This window comes from Microcaecilia unicolor, chromosome 9 (genome assembly GCF_901765095.1).
Source record: "Microcaecilia unicolor chromosome 9, aMicUni1.1, whole genome shotgun sequence".
Lineage (NCBI taxonomy): Eukaryota > Metazoa > Chordata > Amphibia > Gymnophiona > Siphonopidae > Microcaecilia > Microcaecilia unicolor.
The window spans coordinates 95070835-95091605 of record NC_044039.1 but is presented as its reverse complement, the minus strand read 5'-3'; the positions used below and the strand labels follow the sequence as shown (position 1 = coordinate 95091605).

Genomic DNA, 20771 nt, shown 5'->3' with positions numbered 1-20771 from the left:
CTCTTTAAGTACATTTCTCTAGTTTGGCTAACAGGTGATGCATGTTTTATGTTAAAGCTGTTATAGAAAAGTACATGCCCTTTTTTAGTTTCACTTAGTGAAGAAGTGAATCTGCAGTACTGTGAGCGGCATTCTTTTAAAACTTGATGACTGGGCTCTGATTGGCCTGGAGTTTGAAATTACCCAGCAGTTGTCACTGGTTGTTGCTTCAGTCTTAGCCCGGGAGAAAAGAGAGACAGATGTCTTTGCTAAGGCTCGGTGAATTATATGTCCTGATCTTCCCAGGTACTGTTTAGGCAGCATACAGATGTTTAGTTAGTATTATAATTGATCCATATTTCAGTTACCTCTTATTGTTTGCTGTTTGCACTATTTTGCTCCACTGTTCAATATTTTAAAGAGAATAAACATAATTGTTTGTTTACCCTGTTTGTCTGGACTGATAAAGAATCCTGGTGGCTTGTGTGTTGGGTCTGTGAGTGCTTTCTGGGAACTTTGGGACCACTGGGAGTATGGCCCCAGTAAACTAGAAATCACTGGGGATAGCTTGAGAGAAGGAGACTCACCCAGAGGCAGTTGTGACCCAGTCGGTGGGAGAAGGGTGCTAGTGTAGAGCACAAGCAGCAGGTGCAGGCAGACCTGAGCTGTGCTGGGGATAGACCCTCTAAGTGTCCATGGGGTAACTCCAGGTGGGTGGCTAAACATTTCATGACACTCTGATAATAGTGTCACCCAGTAGTAGAAGATTTGCTTTGACATCTTTTGGCAGTGCATCGAGTATTTTGTGTATGCTGGGTCTCTCTCTTCAACTCTGACACCTGTTCGGATTCTTATTTGACTTTTATTATTTATTTATTTGCTTGTTTATTGTTGCATTTGTATCCCACATTATAATTTTCTAGTGCAGCAAAGGCATTTTGTAGGGATATCATTTATGAAAGTGGGTGTTTCTGAGTCATATGAATTACCAAGTCACACTCTAATCAATCTGAATAATTTCCTTTCTTCATATAGACTGAGCCTTTTTCTCAGATTCGTTGCTTAGAAGATGAGATTGTTGACATTCAAAAGAAGTTCACTCAGGAGTTAAATGATCTTCAGGAACAACTTGACTTATGCAGAAACCAAGTGAGGGCTGAAGTCAACAGACAGAAGAATTCTCAACTAGCAATTGACTATAAAAACAGGTATATTTTCTATAGAATTTTACATATACTGAACGGAATTAGACAAACCCACAGCCCTATAATTCTATAAATCTTGATATAAAATCCCTAGACCTGCAAACTAGCCAAACTATCATAAATAGCATGAGCCAGAACTATTATGTAACTACACATTTGAAATTTATAGTCCCTCCAGACATTAGACTACTTTTGGCATTTCTGTCACTTTACATAATGGTATACAAAGTATATAAAGTTGTCTCATTTCAGTTGATGATACTACTGATTATTGGATCACAAACTTCTAAACCAAGGACGAGAGCAGATAAGGCTGGTTTTAAATAATTGTTGAATTCTTTGCTACTGTAATTTTTCTTATTGGATGACAATATGAATTATCCAGTGACATTGTACAGTACATAAGCTTTGAAAGCACGCAATGGGCCCTTTTTCATTTTTTGAAGAGCTCAATAGCTCATATGGAATTCTTTGCCAGTGGATATGAGGCTACTGACTGATATGTATAACTTTTGGAAACATGTGAAGGATTTCTTCTTTAAACAGGCGTTTCCAGAGCTAGTCTGAGGGTCTTTTTCTGTGTCAGACATTTGTTGGTACACGTATGTTAGTCTGAGAGTTTGTTTGTTAATGTGTCATTTAGTTATGTTTGTACTGGTCTTATTTTTAATATTCCTGATTTATTGCAACCAGCCTAGGACTGTATTTGATAAACTTAACAAATATATTTGAAAATGCTTATGGGTTTGCTGTCCCTCATTAATTTTTGGCCTTCAATTGGTGAAGAAAAGTTTTCCTCAAATATTTACTGCTCTAGAAGGGTTTATTTGTGGAGATGGGTGTAAGAATAACCACACGCCTCTTCACTTAGCTGGTTGTTATTTGTATTACGTTTCTGGAAAAGTTAATAAACAAATTTTTAAAGAAAAGGTTTATTTGGAGAAATTCAAAGCTGTTTGAGTATTTTGAGTATGACAGATCATCCAGGTCATATAGAAAAAGATTTCAGAAAGAATTGCCAGATGGTAATTCAGTCTCTGATTTGGTCCCTGGAAACAGGACTGGGCTGCCTCCTGACCAGAGCCAGGTGTGAGGCATGACTAGCTGGAAAAGTTCAAAACTGAGCCTGAATTCTACCCGGGAGAGATCCTGGATGTGATTGAGCAGGATGCTTGACTGGGTTTGTGAAACCTTCACTGCTGGTTTACTAGAGGCCAAGGGATTGACCCAGAAGTGGACAGGAACAGCTGAGAACCTGTTGACTGTGACAAAACTTCTGAGGAAAAAAGGAACTTGTGTTGCTTCAGAAACTGGGATCAAGGTGAAAAGTTGCATAGTGGGAGTCAGATCTGTTCACCAACTGTAGCTGAAGTGAGAGTAACAGCTCCCAAAAGGCTTGAGACAGGGTTGAGCAAAGCCGATTTTTTTTTTTGTCTTTGTTTGTTTTGCAAGTAAATGTGAAACCTAGCACCCATGAACTAAGCTTGACTGTTGAATGTCTTTATTTACCTTTAATTTTACTAACAAAATGTGCTATGGGGCAACTGAATAATGTATTCTTCATGGCAAGGTTCCTCATATAATTATTTTAGAAGACTTTGTTTTATATTTGTGTAAAGAGGTCTTTATGAGGTCTCATGGTGCAATCGGTAAGTCACTTGCTTACCGCTTACTGCCATGTCCTTGACCATTTTCTTCTGTTTTAAGGAGGAATCCTTATTTTTACAGGCCTTTTCACTGGTTTAGCCTTTTTACATATGATTATTGTTTAGTTTGAGTGGCTCTTTCCTGTTTAAAATTTGAAGTTCTATTCCTTTGTTAGTCTGTTCACCGCTTTGGCCTGCTTGTTAGCTAAGGCCATATGGAAAGTATAAATAAACTATAAACTATTGCACTCATCACCTGAGTTTGAATCCTTTGTTGAGATTTCTGTCAAGAAGTCAGCCTCTGGTCAACTCATCCATTTTTATTTTGGTCAGTAAATGAGTACTTCACCTTAGCCATGGGATAAGGATTACTGCAGAAGACAATGACAAACCACCCTGCCAATAGTCTACAAATAAACTATCATAGAAGTGGCAGCCCCCATCAGTTATTCAAAATTTGGTACTTTTACCTTTGCACTCTTTATGAAGGTCTGTGCTCCTCCCAATGGAGAGCAGGGCCACCGAGAAGGGGGGGGGAGGCAAGGGGGCAAAATTCCCCAGGCCTGGTCTCTAAGGTGGGGCCCATTGGCGTAGCGAGGGTGGCTGCCACCCAGGGCGGTTCGCCGCTGTGCACCCCCCCCTGGGTGCAGCATGACACCCCCCCTCGGCGCATCAACCCCCCCTCAGTGCATCACCCAAGCCCCCCTCCAGTGCATTCTTGCCTGCACGCCACTGGGGGGGATGGGGTGTCGGTTCCGCTGGTTCCTTGCTCCCTCTGCCCCGGAACAGGAAGTAACCTGTTCCGGGGCAGAGGAAGCAGGGAACCAGCGGAGCCGACACCCCCCCCAGCAGCCCGTCCTTGCTATGCCACTGGTGGGGCCTAACACCAGCAAGCTTCTTCTTGTCTACCTGTTTCTGGGTCTGTCTGTCTGCTCTTATGTGCCAGGAAGACCCAGATGATTGTATTAAAACAATAACTCGGGTGGCGCCTAATTTATGTGCGTATATTTGCACCACGTTTCAGTTGGTGCAAATGGCTGTGCCAAAAGTTAGGTGTGATTCCTGGGTGTAAGCACTATTCTATATACCACACCTAACTTTAAGTGGAGCTTATAGAATAGCGCTTTTTTCAGTGCCATATGTAGAATTCATCCCAAAGTGCATAAACAACTAAAAAAAGAAAATCATAAAATTGTATTAAAGCAGTGCAATGGAGCATCTAAATGATAAAAGTCAATATACAGAAACAAATGTGTACAGAAACCTCATACAAATAGTATCGTTTATAGTGCATAAACAAGAGCATCATAAAATATATAAATATAATGCAATAAAACATATGAGTTGTGAGAATAAATGTGTAAGGGGCACGTACACACAGTATGCACAATGATAATGAGGTTACAGGGAACCTCATGAAACAATATTCATACCATATGAACACTGAAGAAAAATTTTGGTCTATGAAGTATGTGTAAAAGTGGTGCTAATGCACACAAAAATTTGTAAAATGTGCTGATACAACGTACACTAGAATAGAGATGTGACTAATGGGTGCTAAAAGTAATAACCGTAACATAAGTGAAAGTGTGTGTAAAGAAATAATACGGCCAAAAATGAATGAACATACGGTGATATAAAGAATCTCTGTGGCCTCCCTTCTGCAGCATCCCGGCCTCTCTACTGCAACTTGACACTAAACAGGAAGTTGCAGTAAAGAGGGTGGGACACAGAAGAGGGAAGGCCACAGAGACAGCCTCTAACTGTGAATCGCTGCTGGCTGCAGAATCCTCTAGGTGAGATCTGCAGGGAGGAAGAGATTTTTTACTGCGGGAACAAAACTTTTTACCTTTCCCGTAGGGTGGTTAACCTTTTGTTCCTGTATCCACAATGATTGTTTGTGCCCTCTAAAGGCCTGGCTCTGTGCTCTCCTTGGAGGTTGGGCCCAGGTAATTTTCACCCCTCCCCCCTCTCTTGGCGGCCCTGATTAGTTGTGCAATGATCCGGGGGGGGGGGGGGGCAGGCATTGCTGGACACTTACCTTACCAGGGTGTCTCTAATGTGAGAACAGACCCTAATGGACATATTCCTGAGGAGTAGGTGGTTGTGCTTCTTAAACAGATGCCTTCTATGCCTTAGGCACAGTTGAACCAGGAGCTGGGTCTGCTGGGGATAATAATTGTGCTCTTGCCTCAGGGACATCCTGCTACAGTAATGAACATTCCTCCATATATGGACATCTTGCACATGGAGGGGATGTCCTGCCGTGGCTGCTCACGTTTTTGTAAATGCAGGGACATCTAGTGATGATGGTTGTTCCATGATATTTATTTTCAAACACGGGGGATGTTTTCCGCCACTGCTTATAGGCATTTTCTTTTCATACATCTAGCTTTGGTATTTTTGTACATAGGGAAAGGTTTTTATATTTTTTCAATTATGGCCTTTTTTTTGGGGTGTTTATTATTATTATTATTATTACATTTGTATCCCACATTATCCCACCTTTTTGCAGGCTCAATGTGGCTTACAATTAGCAAAAAACATCCAAAGTCAGACTTAGATGTCATATCAAAAATGCCCTCTACATGTAATAAGAAAGCAGGCTTACCAACCAAACTGCAGATTTCAAGAAAAACAGCGAAACTACAGCAAATCCTGGAGGAACAGACAAGACAACTGACATCTACTTTTAAATGCAGGTGCAACATCTATGGTTTCACAATACGGGATCCCAAATGTGATGGTAGAAAAATGTTGAATGTTCAAGATCTATACTGAACGGGCCAAGTATATGAGAATAAAGTAAAAAATAAATTCAGAGGTAGGCAAAGAGTGGCAAAAAATGGTGATATTCAAAAGAAGAAAAAAGGACAAGCCACATTCTTAAATGCAGCAGAGTATTGAAAGCCAGCAATATCACAAAAGCAAGCAAAAAATCCTACTTCTACTATCACCACACTTGAAATAAAAAACTTTATAATGACACTAAAGCACTCATAAATGCAAAGATAATAAAATAAATAATGACTCAACTAGATATATAAAAACAGGCAGTAAATAGATATATAAAAAATGTATTTATAGTAGTATAAAACTTGTAAATATAGTCATGAGTCAATGAAAATTATTTGTGTTAATATTAGATAAATTAAGTAGTACTGAATAATGAAGTGTGGTGAAAAAACTGGATAAGATACAAAGAACAAATGGAACACTTAAAAACAACCAAGGTGACCAAAGAAGGAGAGGAATTTTTTTTAAAAATAATTACAACACGAAATGAGCTGTAAAAAAAAGAAAAGGGGAAGGAGGGAGGGGGAAGGAAAAGAAGGAAGGGAGAAAAGGGAGGAAAAAGGGAAACAAAAAGAAAGAGAAAGAAGGAGAAAAAGAAAAGAGGAAGTGGAGGAGAAAGAAGGAGGAGGGAGGGGGAGGAAGGGAAAAGAGAGAAAAGGGGGAGGGGAAAAGTAGGTGAAAAAAAGAGAAAAGAAAAAGGAGGAAGCCAGGAAGGAGAAAGGAGAAGGAGGAGGGGGTGGGAGAAAGGGGAAGAGGGATGGGGAGAGAGGATAGGAGGGGGAAAGGGGAAGAAGAAGAAACAGGAAAAAAAGGAAAAGTGGCAAACGAAAAACAAAAAAAGGGGGGAATATATGAAAAAGAAAGGATGAAAATAAAACTTACAAACAAGATCTTTAATCAGCCTCTGAATTTTGAGACCATGAGGAGACTCAGTATTAAGTTAAAAAAAAATCCATGTTTGTTCTTCACAAAGTAGATATTATATTATTAAAGGAACCTGATTTATTTTCTGAAGACATTTGCTTGCTATTTGGCTGGGCTCAGATCAGACTGTCAAACAAGTTTTTGAAATTTAAGACTAAAAATAGAAAAAGGCAACTCTAGAGAAAACACTTCTGAACTTGACGTAAAGATGGAAGGTAACCTGGGTGATAGCAGTCAAGCAATGTTAGTGCTCAATATTCTGCAAACAAGCAGCAAAATGAAGACGGTGAGTTTACAGACACAGGAAGTTGGTTTAAAAGATTCTATGGGAAGGAAACCCAGAAAATTATCATTTTTTTTTAAATTATGTTTTTAATCTTCCTTGCAATACATACATTATACATATATACACACACAGTAGGAAAAAAGGCCCGTTTCTGACACAAATTAAACGGGCGCTAGCAAGGTTTTGTCCTTGGAGTGTGTGTGTTTTACAGAGTATGTGTGAGAGTGAGTGTGTGATAGAGAGAGAGTGAATGTGTGAGTGTGTGTGACAGAGAGAGTGAGACTGGGTGCGAGAGTGTGTGTGTGTGAGAATGAGAGTGTGTAACATGGAAAACAAAAAAAGCAGATCGTGTAGAAATGAAATGCAATTTATTTAAACAATACAACAAACCCAGAGATATGTGACCGAAGCACTGGCTCCATATCAGTGGATCACGTTTTGAAATCTCTGACTCAGCTGTTTTTTTTTTTCCAAACCAACCCTTGATGCATGATTTCTACATTTTGCCTTATATTTGGCAACAAAGGATTTTCTGTATAGCCCCTGAAGCAGCCCAGTTGGGCGAAACATGGCCTGTGTCGGGCTGTTTGTACTCATATAAATATTGTTGTATTGTTTAAATAAATTGCATTTCATTTCTACACGATCTGCTTTTTTTGTTTTCCATCTTGGAGTTTGCAGACCGTCTGCCTTCGTGCTTTCTTGGACCCTCCAGAATGAGAGTGTGTGCCAGGGGCCGCCCTCCTTCCGTTCCTCCCAGTTCCAGGGTGGCCCCGCCCCTCCCTCCCAGTTGCAGGGTCGGCCCTCTCCCCCTCCCTCCCAGTTGCAGGGTCACCCCCCTCCCTCCCTCTCTGGGTCTGCCCGCCCCCCTCCAAGTTCCAGGGTCCGCCCCCCTCCCTCCCTCCCAGTTCCAGGATCGTTGCCCCCCCTCTCTCCCCCCTCCAGCCACCCTGCGATGTTTAACTGCAAAATTAGGGAGCTGTGTAGTGTAATAAAATGCACCTGCAACGTTGTGAAGCTGACTTCGTGGCTTCACTGAAGTGAAGGGTTCGTAAGGTTCGTCAGATTCGTCAGTCTGTCACCATCTCTCTCGGCCCCGCCCTTGCACCTCTGATAGGTCCGCCGCCCTCGACGTCATCACGTTTTGACGCGAGGGCGGGGCCGAGAGAGATGGTGACAGACTGACAAATCTGACGAACCTTACGAACCCTTCACTTCAGTGCAGCCACGGAGTCAGCTTCAGAACATTGGAGGTGCTTTTTATTATAGTAGAGATATATATGAAAAAATAGTAGAGACAGAGTTATATTAAGAGGAATATAGAATAATAGAAGAACATTGTCAGATCATTATTAAAATTCTATGGTAGGTGTTTCATGCTGGCCATGGCATTTGAAGTTACGCCTGAATACCTGAATATTTTGTGCTGGCCAATATCAAAATATCAGCGCTGAATATCCAGGTGTAATGACAGAGTTGCAAGTATCCACGTAAGGGTGATATTCAGTGCCGTTACTCACCTTGGATAACCTAGAACAGGTAGAAAATTCAGACAGCTGAATATTGCTGGCTTCCAGGTAATTCCTGGCTCTATCCAGGCTCCGCCTCCAGACTGCCAGGAACTATCCAGATAGCACTGAGGCAGTTTGCACAGATTGTCATCAGCATTGTCCAAATAATGATGCTGAAAATCTTGGCAAGGGCCTCTCAGTAGCACTTACTTGGGTAGCAGCGCCTGCTATACAGATAAGTGCCACTGAATAATGAACATTATATAACATAGAAATATCAAGACAATGAAGAAAAGCATAAGCCTTTTACTGAATAGGATGAAAAAGGTAATTTAAGACTACACTTAGATCTAGGGAAGGTCATTTTCAGAGGTTTTCCCATTAACGAACAGCTGTTTATTTACAGGAAAAGCCAGGTTAAAAACTGCACCTGCCCCCACTGTAAGTTAAAATGTCCATACTGTTCACAGCATGGGTGCTTTTACCTGTGTCTAGGAAAGGATGGAGAAGGGAGAGAGAGAGGTTTGCAAAGCTTTCATTTTGACAGTTGTATGTGGATTTTCAACAACCACATTTACACCTATTTCAATGCAATTGAAAATGTACAAGGATATAAGTGCTCATTGCCCCCTGCAACTGCCTGATCAACTCCACAAACTCTAGAGATATCCAAAAGCTACCACCTGCAAATGCCACCCACTTTGCAAACTGACCCCCAAACTTCCCCACTACCCTGCAAACCTCTCCACCCCTAAAAGCTACTTTCCACAACTGCCCTACCAGTTTTGAAACTGCCCCTCCCATAAAAACTACCACAACTACTCAACTACTGTGCAAACTATCGGGTGGGTGGGGTTGAGAATAGGGGAGGGAAGTCTAGTGAGGGGAGGGAAGAAGAAAGAGAAGGATGGAGCAAATAAATGGAGGGAAGAGCCTCTAGATAGAGAGATAGGGAGGGAGGGTAGGAGAGGGTGAACAGATGAAAATAAACATCTCTAGAGAGAGGAAGGGATAGACAAGCCTGTAGTGGGTAGGAGAGAGGGACAAGGGGAGAAAAGCCTCTAGTAAGAGAGATGGGGGGAAGGGGGAAAGTTTGTGTGGAGGGGTGCAGAGAAATGGTGTGAAGGATCAGAGGGCTGGGGGGCTTAGGAAGCAGTGTTAAGATATGGGACTATGAAAGGCCAGTGGCGAACCAAGGGGGGGAGCGGTGGGGGCGGTCCGCTGGGGGTTACTTCCTGTTCTGGGGCAGAGGGAGCATGAAAACAAAGAGCCGGGAGGCGCGCGGCACCCCCCCCAGCGGCGTGCACCCGGGGGGGGGGGTTCTTTCACCGGGGGTTCAGGGGTTCTTTCGCTGGGTGGGGGGCGTCATGCTGTTCAGGGGGGGTGCTGCACCCGGGGGGGGGGCGGGGCGCATCGGCGATCCGCCCCGGGTGTCAGCCCCCCTAGGAACGCCACTGTGAAAGGCACAGAGAATTCAGAAAAAAAAAGAAGTTAAAGAGAAGGCATGGGATGCTGGACAGGGGTAAGAGGAATTAAAAATGGACTAGATGTCAGGAAGGGTTGAGTTGAAGGAGCTGCGACTGGTGAGGAAATGAGGGGTCAATATTCAAAGCAATTTAAATGGCAGAAATGGCTCTGGACCATTTAAATTGCTTGTTCAGGGCCAACTGGGCATATTCAGCAGCACTTAACTGGATACTGCCACTGAAAATGCCCAGTTATCTACTAAACTGAAACCAACTACTTTATGGTTGTTCTGGGGGCGGAGTCAGCTGGTTAAACGTCCGTCCGTAGTCAGCACTGAATATCACACAACCTGCTGACCACTGCTGGCTGAATATTGGGCCCTGAGAGTCAGAGAAAGGTAAATGAGGGCTGGGGAGGAGGTGAGTACAGAGGATGGAAATGGGGAACTAGAGAGTGTGGGAAAAACAAAGGGAGAATAGGGGGGAAAAGCAAAGAAAGAGAGACAGGGTCAATGGGAAGACAAGAAGAGAGAGAAATAGAAAGGAGACACTGAAAAAAGAATTTAGAAGAAGAATCACACAAGAAAAGTGGAAAAGACAGGAACCAACCTGGTTAATAAAATAAAATCTTTTAAATTCAGGGAATATTGTTTTATATCAGAGTACAAACCTATATATCATATAACACTAGGGTACTCCAATGATTAATACATCATACTTTAATTGTTGCTAATACGTATGCATACATTATCAACAAAGTTTACATAGTTTTTCCAGAGCTCACTTCTTCCAACCATACGCAAGTCTTAAATTACAATGGATAGTTGGTGACATGTTAATGATTTTGGTGGGATGGTTATGGTGGGTATGTGAGTTTGGGTGGGGAATGGGTGGTCGGTAGCAGCTTTTGAGTCAGCCGGATATGTGGGGATAAAGAGGCACCAGATGTGGTTAAGTGGATATTGGTTAAAAGATATTTTGATGGAAAAAGTAACTTGTGGGTGGAACCGCCACGAGTGAGATGTGGCTTGACGGCACCGTGAGTCACATAGAATAAAGGGGGTAATTTTGGACAAGTCAGAGAGCCAGTTTCATTACCGAATGGCTCTGAACTGTTAAAACTGCTCTGGGAATGCTAACATTGGTATGGAAGAATTTAATGCATTGGGTAAAGGTTAAGTTATAGAATTGAGTTATATATTTATATATGGTTAATAAAGCTGCGGCCAAAATTTAATTCCAATGATGAGTTGTGGTATTATTATTTATAAATGAATAGATTGTAAGATGAGGAATGGATGATGTGCGAATGTCAATGTTAATAACCGTTCAGCTTGTTCTAGTTTCCCAATAGTAGCTGTACTGGTGCTCTAGGGCAGTGGTTCTCAAACCAGTCTTCAGGGAACACCCAGCCAGACAGGTTTTCAGGGAAACCACAATGAATATGCATGAGATAGATTTGCATACTAAGGAGGTTGTGCATGCAAATCTATCTCATGTGTATGTATTGTGTATATCCTAAAACTCTGTCTGGCTGTGTGTGCCCTGAGGACTGGGTTGAGAATCACTGCTCTAGGGCCTAGTGTACTATTTTCAGTGTTGCCCTACATCCTAAGGCAAGAAAACTGACTGACAGGAAGCAAAGTTAAAAGAAGAGTTGTGAGAGGAGATGACAGGAAGAATAGAGGAAACAGTTATTTGTAGGTTTCATCCATCCCTGTTGTCACTGGGGTAAAGGTATTTTCTGGAATGGCCATGGGATTGAGGTGTGCCAGGGAGTGGAGCCAAGAGGCAGAGCAGGTGAGCCTGAGGGTGGAGTAGGTGGGGCCAGAGCAGAGCAGGGTAAGACTGAGGCCATGCACTTAAAATCTCCCTCTCAAAAACTGGGCCCCCTTGCCAGCTCTGTTCATTCTTAGAATCTCTCTAATCAAACGGAAGAAAACTACAAATAAACCACCTAAGTCCTGTCTTACTAACACAAAATAAAAAAACTTAGGAATAAATCAAATAAAGCCTCTATATATAAGATTATCAATATAACAATGTTAAATAATGTGTAAAATTTTTAAATTGTGCTCAGTCCATATCCATTACACCCATGGCGTCCCTAAGGAAAGCATGTGGTAGTGTTCCACCTCCTTAAAGTGTATGCGCACACACCTGCAATTACTACTTATAATGCAACAATCAATTGCTACTATATCAGGCCCATGTGGTACAGATCACACTTGAATCAACTATATATATCTTTTCTTATAAATAATAGTTCTTATCGCACCACAATTATAAATAGATGCAGGCACACTCTATTTTAAATGATAGAGGTGGAACTCAGATTGTGCTATGATGGTTCCATCTACAACACCACCACATGCTTTCCTTAGGGACGCCATGGGTGCAATGGATATGGACTGAGCACAATTTAAAAATTTTACACATTATTTAACATTGCTATATTGATAATCTTATATATAGAGGCTTTATTTGATTTATTCCTAAGTTTTTTTATTTTGCATTCTTAGAATCTAACAGGATAGCTAACATGACTGGATATTTTTCGATCTTTAGAAACTCTCTGCAGATCTCCAATTTTCCCTCTGTGTGAGTATTTTCAGTGGAGACTGTAGGTAGGATCCAACCAAGACAGAGTTGTAGGGACAGAGCACTGGAAGGCAGCTATATTCACAGAAAGGAAGGTGGTGAGCCCTGTGTTGTAGAAATGACATTTCTGCATGTGGTGGGTGACAGAAGAGTGGAGGAGTAGCCTAATGGTTAGAGCAGTGGGCTACCTGGTTGAAATCCCACTGCAGATCCTTGTGACCTTAGACAAATCACTTAGGGGTCCTTTTACTAAGGTGCGCTGGAAAATGGTCGCAGTAGTGTACATGCATGTTTCGGGCACGCGCAGAATTATTTTTTAGCGCACCTACAAAAAATGCCCTTTTCTTTGCCAAAAATGGACGTGTGGAAAAATGAAAATTGCTGTGCGTCCATTTTGAGTCTGAGATGTTACCGCAAGCCATTTACCTAGCAGTAAGGTCTCTTGCAGTAACCAGGCGGTAATGGTTTACACATGTCAAATGTCACTTGACGCGCATAGCTGCCGCGCGCCACAAAATAAAAAATAGTTTTCAGATGTGCGTAGTGGACGCGTGCCAAAATTGAAATTACAGCAAGGGCCATGCAGTAACCGGGCAGTAACCTCAATTTGGCATGCACTGGGAGCGCATAGGTGCCTACGAGGCCTTAACCCTCCATTGTTTCAGGTACAAACTTTGATAGTGAGCCCTCCAGGAGAGGGAAATATCTGAATGTAACTTGTTTTGAGTTACAACTGATAAAAGGGGGATTTGTACTATGGAATATTGCCATGATTTGGGTTTCTGCCAGGTACTTGTGACCTGGCTTGGCCACTATTGGCAGCAGGATACTGGGCTAGGTGAACCATTGGGCTGACCCAATGTTCTAAAGTGTAAGCAAAATAAATGAAGCTACCTCCTAAATGGGAAAAGCAGTTACAGCATACTAACACTGACTCATAGCAATTATGGAATTGCACCTTACAACAGTCATAAGAACAGCCATACTGGGTCAGGTCAATTGTCCACCCAGCCCAGTATCCTGCTTCCAGCAGTGGCCAATCCAGGTCACAAGTACTTGGCAGAAACCCAAATAGTAGCAACATTCCATGCTACCAATCCCAGGGCAAGCAGAGGCTTCCCCTATGTCCATCTCAATAACAGACTATGGACTTTCCCTCCAGGAACTTGTCAAAACCTTTTTTAAAACCCAGATACGCTAACTACTGTTACCACATCCTCTGGCAACAAGTTCCAGAGATTAACTTTTCTTTGAGTGACAAAATATTTCCTCTTATTTGTTTTAAAAGTATTTCCATGCAATTTCATTGAGTGTCCCCTGGTCTTTGTACATTTTGAATCAGTGAAAAATGGATTCACTTCCACCCGCTCCACAACACTCAGGATTTTATAGACCTCAATCATGTCCCCCCTCAGCTGTCTCTTTTCCTGATCAAAGACACACAGAGAACCAACATAGGTATAAATAGACACATATATTAACTCACACATGCACAAATATACATACACCGTATTTTAATCTTATCTTAAACACTCTTTCTTATTGTATTCACAGATAGTCAATGCTACCACCATTCTAACTGAGATATACATTCATAGTTCAACATTATATGATGAACGGGGATCCTCAGAATTTTATTTGACAACATGCACCTTCTAGGAAACTTGTTCCAACATTTTTAGTGGTGTTGTTCACATCGTCATCGATCCACCTGTTTACTTTTTTTCTATAACGATCTATTTTTTTCAAGAATTTATATTTAACTTTTTCATAAAGCTGTCTTCATAAATCAACATCTTCCAATAAGTCTTCCTCAAATCTTAACATCAAAATATATAACACTCATAGCACTTAACTTTAGGCGGCCTTCAGCAGCAATTTTTCTCCCGAGTCAAATCCCTGCCAACATGGCCAGGTTTCGGAATTCTTCATCAGGGAAGAGGTTCGCATCTGAATGCTTGCTTCCTCATATAATGTTGAACTATGAATGTATATCTCAGTTAGAATGGGGGTAGAATTGACTATCTGTGAATACAATAAGAAAGAGTGTTTGAGATAAGATTAAAATACGGTATATGAATAATCTCCACACTAGTTAAAATAGGTCCCCTGAATTAGATTGTTCAAATATACATAACAGGCATTCACCAACAAAGAAACACATATGCATAATATGAACAAACACAGACAATAAAAAAATATATACCCAAATGAAATAAAGATACAGAGGGGTTGGAGAGAATTCTATGAGTCATGCTTTCTAAGAATGTTCAGTAACTATTTATTTATTTGGATTTTGTTCACACCTTTTTCAGTAGTAGCTCAAGGTGAGTTACTTTCAGGTACTCTGGATATTTCTCTGTCCCAGGAGGGCTCACAATCTAAGTTAGTACCTGAGGAAGTGGAGGGTTAGGTGACTTGCCCAAGATCACAAGGAGTAATGGTGGGATTTGAACTGGCCACCTGTGGATTTCAAGACCAGTGCGCTAACCATTAGGCCACTCCTCCACTCCACTTACTTAGGAGCCCTTTTATGCAGTGGTGGTGAACCCAACACAGGCTTATTGCTCGCTAAAAGGGAAGTACGCTGGGCTACTGCAGCAGCCCAGCAGTAGTTCTCTCCCCCCAGCGCGTGTCATTTCTGGTGCTGCAAAAATATTTCAATTCTTGTAGTACCAGTGTGTACCTGGCAGTAATTAGTAAGTAACTAATAAACTATAGGAATTTTTTTGAAAAAACCAGAGTCAGTTTTACCATGTATCCACTAAAGACTCCAGAACTTATGAAAAATCTTTTACTTTATTAACAATAAATATCAATCATTCACACACCATTTACCATTTACATACATTGGGTTATCCTACTTGGACATTCACACGCTACTGCCTTCCATCCATATACATAAACACAGTGTATAGCAATCGGTATCTCTCTCAAGACAAATACATCTAATCATAAACAAATTTTAGTCTGATACCGAATAGTCAATCACTGGTTTCATAATGGACGCTGGTTCTATAAATGAAAACTTGCATATAATCTCATATCCAATGTTCCGTTGTAGCTACAACGGCTTTGTAAACGTTGTAGCAGATATATATGAGATTGGACCATTCCACCAACCATGGAGATGTTTCTTAATGAGGGCAAATATCACTGCAGATGTCCAAACCCACAAAAAGTGGAGGCTAGAAGCGAGTATCCAAGTGTGAAAACATCAATGTACCGGTCCCTCAAAGGAACCGGTACATTGAGGGACCAGTACATTGATGTTTTCACACTTGGATACTCGCTTCTAGCCTCCACTTTTTGTGGGTTTGGACATCTGCAGTGATATTTGCCCTCATTAAGAAACATCTCCGTGGTTGGTGGAATGGTCCAATCTCATATATATCTGCTACAACGTTTACAAAGCCGTTGTAGCTACAACGGAACATTGGATATGAGATTATATGCAAGTTTTCATTTATAGAACCAGCGTCCATTATGAAACCAGTGATTGACTATTCGGTATCAGACTAAAATTTGTTTATGATTAGATGTATTTGTCTTGAGAGAGATACCGATTGCTATACACTGTGTTTATGTATATGGATGGAAGGCAGTAGCGTGTGAATGTCCAAGTAGGATAACCCAATGTATGTAAATGGTAAATGGTGTGTGAATGATTGATATTTATTGTTAATAAAGTAAAAGATTTTTCATAAGTTCTGGAGTCTTTAGTAATTAGTAAGTGCCAAGCACTGCCTGTTTACCTCTGGGTTAGTATGGGAGCCATTACCATCACCTCAATGAGTGGCGCTAAGTGCTCCCCCCGAAATGGCCACGTGGCAAATGGTTCACTTACCGCATGGCCATTTCTTTATGAAAAGGGAAACCTACGTTTTGCCTGCTGCAGTAAAAAGGGGCCTTGGTGCGTGTCTTGACATGCACCGACGACAGTGCAGGCCCCCTTTGGCCGCAGCTTTGTAAAAGGATTCCTTAGGGACCTATAGCTGCAACAGGGGAGAAAACTTTCAGTACACATGACACTTAGGGGCCCTTTTGCTAAAGCTTAGCACATGCTAACAGAATTAATTTGCACTAAATGTTAAGAAGCTCATAGGTATAAATGGGCTTCTTATCATTTAGTATGCACTAATTCCATTAGCGAACGCTAAGCTTTAGTAAAAGGACCCCTTAGTGAAGTTCTGTTTAAATAAAATTAGGTGAAAAAATGTTTAATAAACATTTGCACTAAAGTAACAGATTAATTAATTATTTTTTTATTTATTTCAAGGATTTGTGAGGATGTTATAATGCCGTTGTATTGTTCCATGGTATGACTGCACCTTGAGTATTGTGTCCAATTCTGGTCGCCGCATCTCAAGAAAGATATAGTGGAATTGGAAAAGTTGCAGCGAAGGGCAACGAAAATGATAGCGGGGATGGGATGACTTCCCTATGAAGAAAGACTAAGGAGGCTAGGGCTTTTCAGCTTGGAGAAGAGACGGCTGAGGGGAGACATGATAGAGGCATATAAAATAATGAGAGGAGTGGAACAGGTGGATGTGAAGCATCTGTTCACGCTTTCCAATAATAGTAGGACTAGGGGGCATGTGATGAAACTACAGTGTAGTACATTTAAAACAAATAGGAGAAAAGTTTTCTTCACCCAACGCGTAATTAAACTCTGGAATTCGTTGCCGGAGAATGTGGTGAAGGCAGTTAGCTTGGCAGAGTTTAAAAAGGGTTTGGACGGTTTCCTAAAGGACAAGTCCATAGACCACTACTAAATGGACTTGGGAAAAATCCACAATTTCGGGAACAACATGTATAGAATGTTTGTAAGTTTGGGAAGCTGCCAGGTGCCCTTGACCTGGATTGGCCGCTGTCGGGGACAGGATGCTGGGCTTGATGGACCTTTGGTCTTTTCCCAGTATGGCATTACTTATGTACTTATGATATGCCACAAATAGAACCCGTACAGGCAGCTAAGCGGTTTACACCACCAAAAGTTAATGGACAGCTGATAGTGGAAATTGAGAAGGAAGACAATAGATATGGGAGAGGTAGCGAGAAAGGGACAACAGACAAGGGAAAAAAAGAGGAGAGTGACAACAGGAAAAAGATGTAGGGGAGGGCCAAGCAGAGGAGCAATCTAAGAATGATGAGAAAAGAAAAGTTTTAAGCATGATTTTGAAGGCTTGAAGGGAGGTAGGAGATCTGAGAAATGAAGGGGGAAGTAGCCTAGTGGTTAGTGCAGCAGGTTTTGATCCTGGCAACCTGGTTTCAATTCCCACTGCAGCTCCTTGTGACCTTGGGCAAGTCACTTAACCCTCCATTGCAACAGGTACAAAAAACTTAGATCACAAGCCCCCTAGGGACAGAGAAAGTACCTGTATATAATGTGTACAGTGCTATGTATATCTAGTAGCACTATAGAAATGATGAGTAGTAGTTCCAGAGTTTGGGGCCAAGATAGCTGACGGCAGTAATAGTAGGAAATCCACATTCATGAAATCAGTTTCTTAAAATGCAATAACTGTCATTTTTCAGTGGTGAGTGGTGTGATAATATTCTGTGCTGCATTTAGTAAGAATATTGGTCAGTATTTTTTTGTGTGTGTTTAGAATAATGGAGCTAAGCAAAGAACTTCTCATGAAAGATGAAGGCTTAAGGAACTTACAACTTCTTGTTGCACAAAAGGAAGCAGATCTTTGGGAGACGAGATCAGCTACATCATTATCTTCTGCAGAACTGCAGCTAACTAGAAAAGAACTGGAGGAGTTACACAAGAACATCTTACTGGTTCAACAAAAGTAAGACATGCGTTTTACTGTGACTTAGCTGTGGTGAGAGAAATGTTAAATTGATTTTTAATGCTGTTCTGTTGTGTGGGTTAGATATTTATTTGTTGACTGAACAGCTTGACAGCGTGCTGGATCAAGTCAACCAAATTCTTTTTTTGGTCTCTGGAAGTGTGACTAGTAGGAAGTGTTTGGGTTGTTCTAAATAGTAGTCATCAGAAAAGAATATATTTATAAAATACTATAGCTGTACATGGGGAAGAACCACCAAAGATTTTTTATTAACACCCTGAATGTCTGCTATAAACAAGCTTACACATATATTTTAAAATACAGACACAGAAATACTTCCCATTTGTCTTCAGCAGTCCTCGGGTCCAAATACATTTACTCCTGAAGATGGTATGACTCAGTGGCATAGCCACAGATGGACCTGGGGGGCCTGGGCCCCCAATTTAGGTTCAGTCCACCCCCCCCCCCTCCCTCAAAAAATATATGGCAGCATCTGCTGCTATGGCTGGTGAGGGTCCCTTAGGCTTCTCAGCAGAAGTGGTCATCTACCATCAGCCTGGTAGTCAGTGGCACTTTCTTTGGGCTACCGCCACTGTGTCAGCTTCCCCCCCACCCAACACACACACATATTTGTTTTTTATAAAACTGATCATGTGCAAGATGGGGGCAGCACAGCATTGGCCTATGGAAAGTGCTGTTGATGGCCAGGCTGCAGGTGGTGAAGCACTTCTGCTGGAAGGGAGTTGCACTCAGACAGCAGGGAGAGCAGGGTGTGGGTGAAGAGTGGGCAAAATTTTGTTGTTGTCCCCCCCAACTTGGGCTTAGGCTACCCCAAAATTCAAGTTCTGGCTATGTGACTGGTATAAGTTTGAATTGGAGCACTTCTACAACTATGCAGCTCCCTTTTTTCCTACAGCAGTGGTTTTAACATCTGTAGGGGATAAATTTATAGGATGCACGTATTTTAAGTGGTCAAGTACATGTCAACTTTAGTGGTATTTTGGGGTCCTTTTACTAAGCCATGCTAAAAAGTGGCCTGAAGTAGTGCCAGCATGTCTTTTGAGCACGCACTGGGTCATTTTTATGGTGTCTAGGAAAAAGAGCCTTTTTTTAAGGAGCCAGAAAATGGACGTGTGCTAAAATTGAAACATGTCCATTTTCGGCATGAGATCTTACCGCCACCCACTGTCTTAGCGGTAAGGACTCATGCGCTACACACATGGTGACTGGTTGGCACTCACCAACTGCCGATTAATGCCAGAAACGCAGTGCACGGCAGGAAATAAAAAAATATTTTGTCCCGGCATTATGGGTACACACCAAATCCAAAATTATCGCTGTGGGGGGTGTGCTAGCCTGGCGGTATTCTCATTTTGGCGCATGCTGTATGCGAGTAGAGCCTACCATGCATTTGTAAAAGGGCCCCTCAGTTATTTACCTGCGGGTGTGACCAGATATGCTAAACAACCTCATAAAATGCCAGTCAGCAAAAAAGTACATGCTTTGAAATAATGGTGAATACTTATTGAGTGTGTACAGGGGTGGAGTTAGGGCAGAGAATGGGGCAAGGGCAGATAAAATGCCTTTAGCTATCTTGGGCCAAGGCTTTGGAATTTCCTTCCTTCCTCCCTCAGATTTCTTACTTCCTTTCAGGCTTTCAAGGCCCTTCTTAAAACCTTCCTCTTTTCTGCTGCCTTTGACTCTTCTCCTGTCTAGCCCCTCTACTCCCAGTTTGCCTTGCACTTTCTTGCTTTCTCTCCCTTTTCCACTCCCACTGTCTTCCATTCTCTCTTCCCTCTCTCCTCTCTTTCTCCCTGCTGTTTTCCCCACCACCAGCATCGCAGCTCTTTGTTTATAAACCACTTAATCACCATTACTGGATTTATTTGCTGTAGATCAAGTGCAGGAAATAAGTAAAATAAAAACAAATACTATAATTAGTGCATGAAAAATATAGATGCAGACATTTACTCCAGCTCTCGGGCTGGTGTAAATGTCTGTACCTTCCACTTACGTTAATATTTTATACACCACTATGGCTTTAAATATAGAAGTTTCATTCACTTATCACTGTTTGTCTTGATTCTAACTCCAAAATATATTTAAAGGGAGGAAAAAAGACTTCAGACGCTCGATTAACCTGACTACATATTTTATAGCAGGTATCGTGCTGCTCAGTGTTTACTTTGAAAATGAGTTTTCTTTATGTAAACTACCTGGCAAGCATCCTCATGAGTCTTCAAAAAACCTCTCTATGTTATTTTACTTTATTTTTCGTTTTCAACTATTTCTTTTGCATTTCGGGCTGATGGGTGACGCCCAACAGCGAGCTCCTGTTTTGCTAAGTGCTTCAGAAGGAGCGGACCCCACAATCTATTTCGCTCTGTCTCTCTTTTGTATTTGCACATAAAACGAAAATACAAAAGAGAGACAGAGCGAAATAGACTGTAGGGTCCGCTCCTTCTGAAGCACTTAGCAAAACAGGAGCTCACTGTTGGGCGTCACCCATCAGTCCGAAACACAAAAGATAAGTGCTAGTCCTAGAGGGGCTGCTTC

General features: G+C 41.7%; 1 protein-coding gene across 1 annotated transcript in view; it reads left to right on the top strand.

Annotated features, from left to right (window-relative positions):
- The window catches only part of LMNTD1 (lamin tail domain containing 1), a 440913-nt gene that overhangs the window by 104744 nt on the left and 315398 nt on the right, over positions 1–20771 (top strand). Inside the window, exons 3-4 of the mRNA XM_030213683.1 lie at positions 1015–1187; positions 18027–18215. Coding sequence (XP_030069543.1) covers positions 1015–1187; positions 18027–18215 — 362 coding nt within the window. The remainder of the gene's footprint in view (positions 1–1014; positions 1188–18026; positions 18216–20771) is intronic.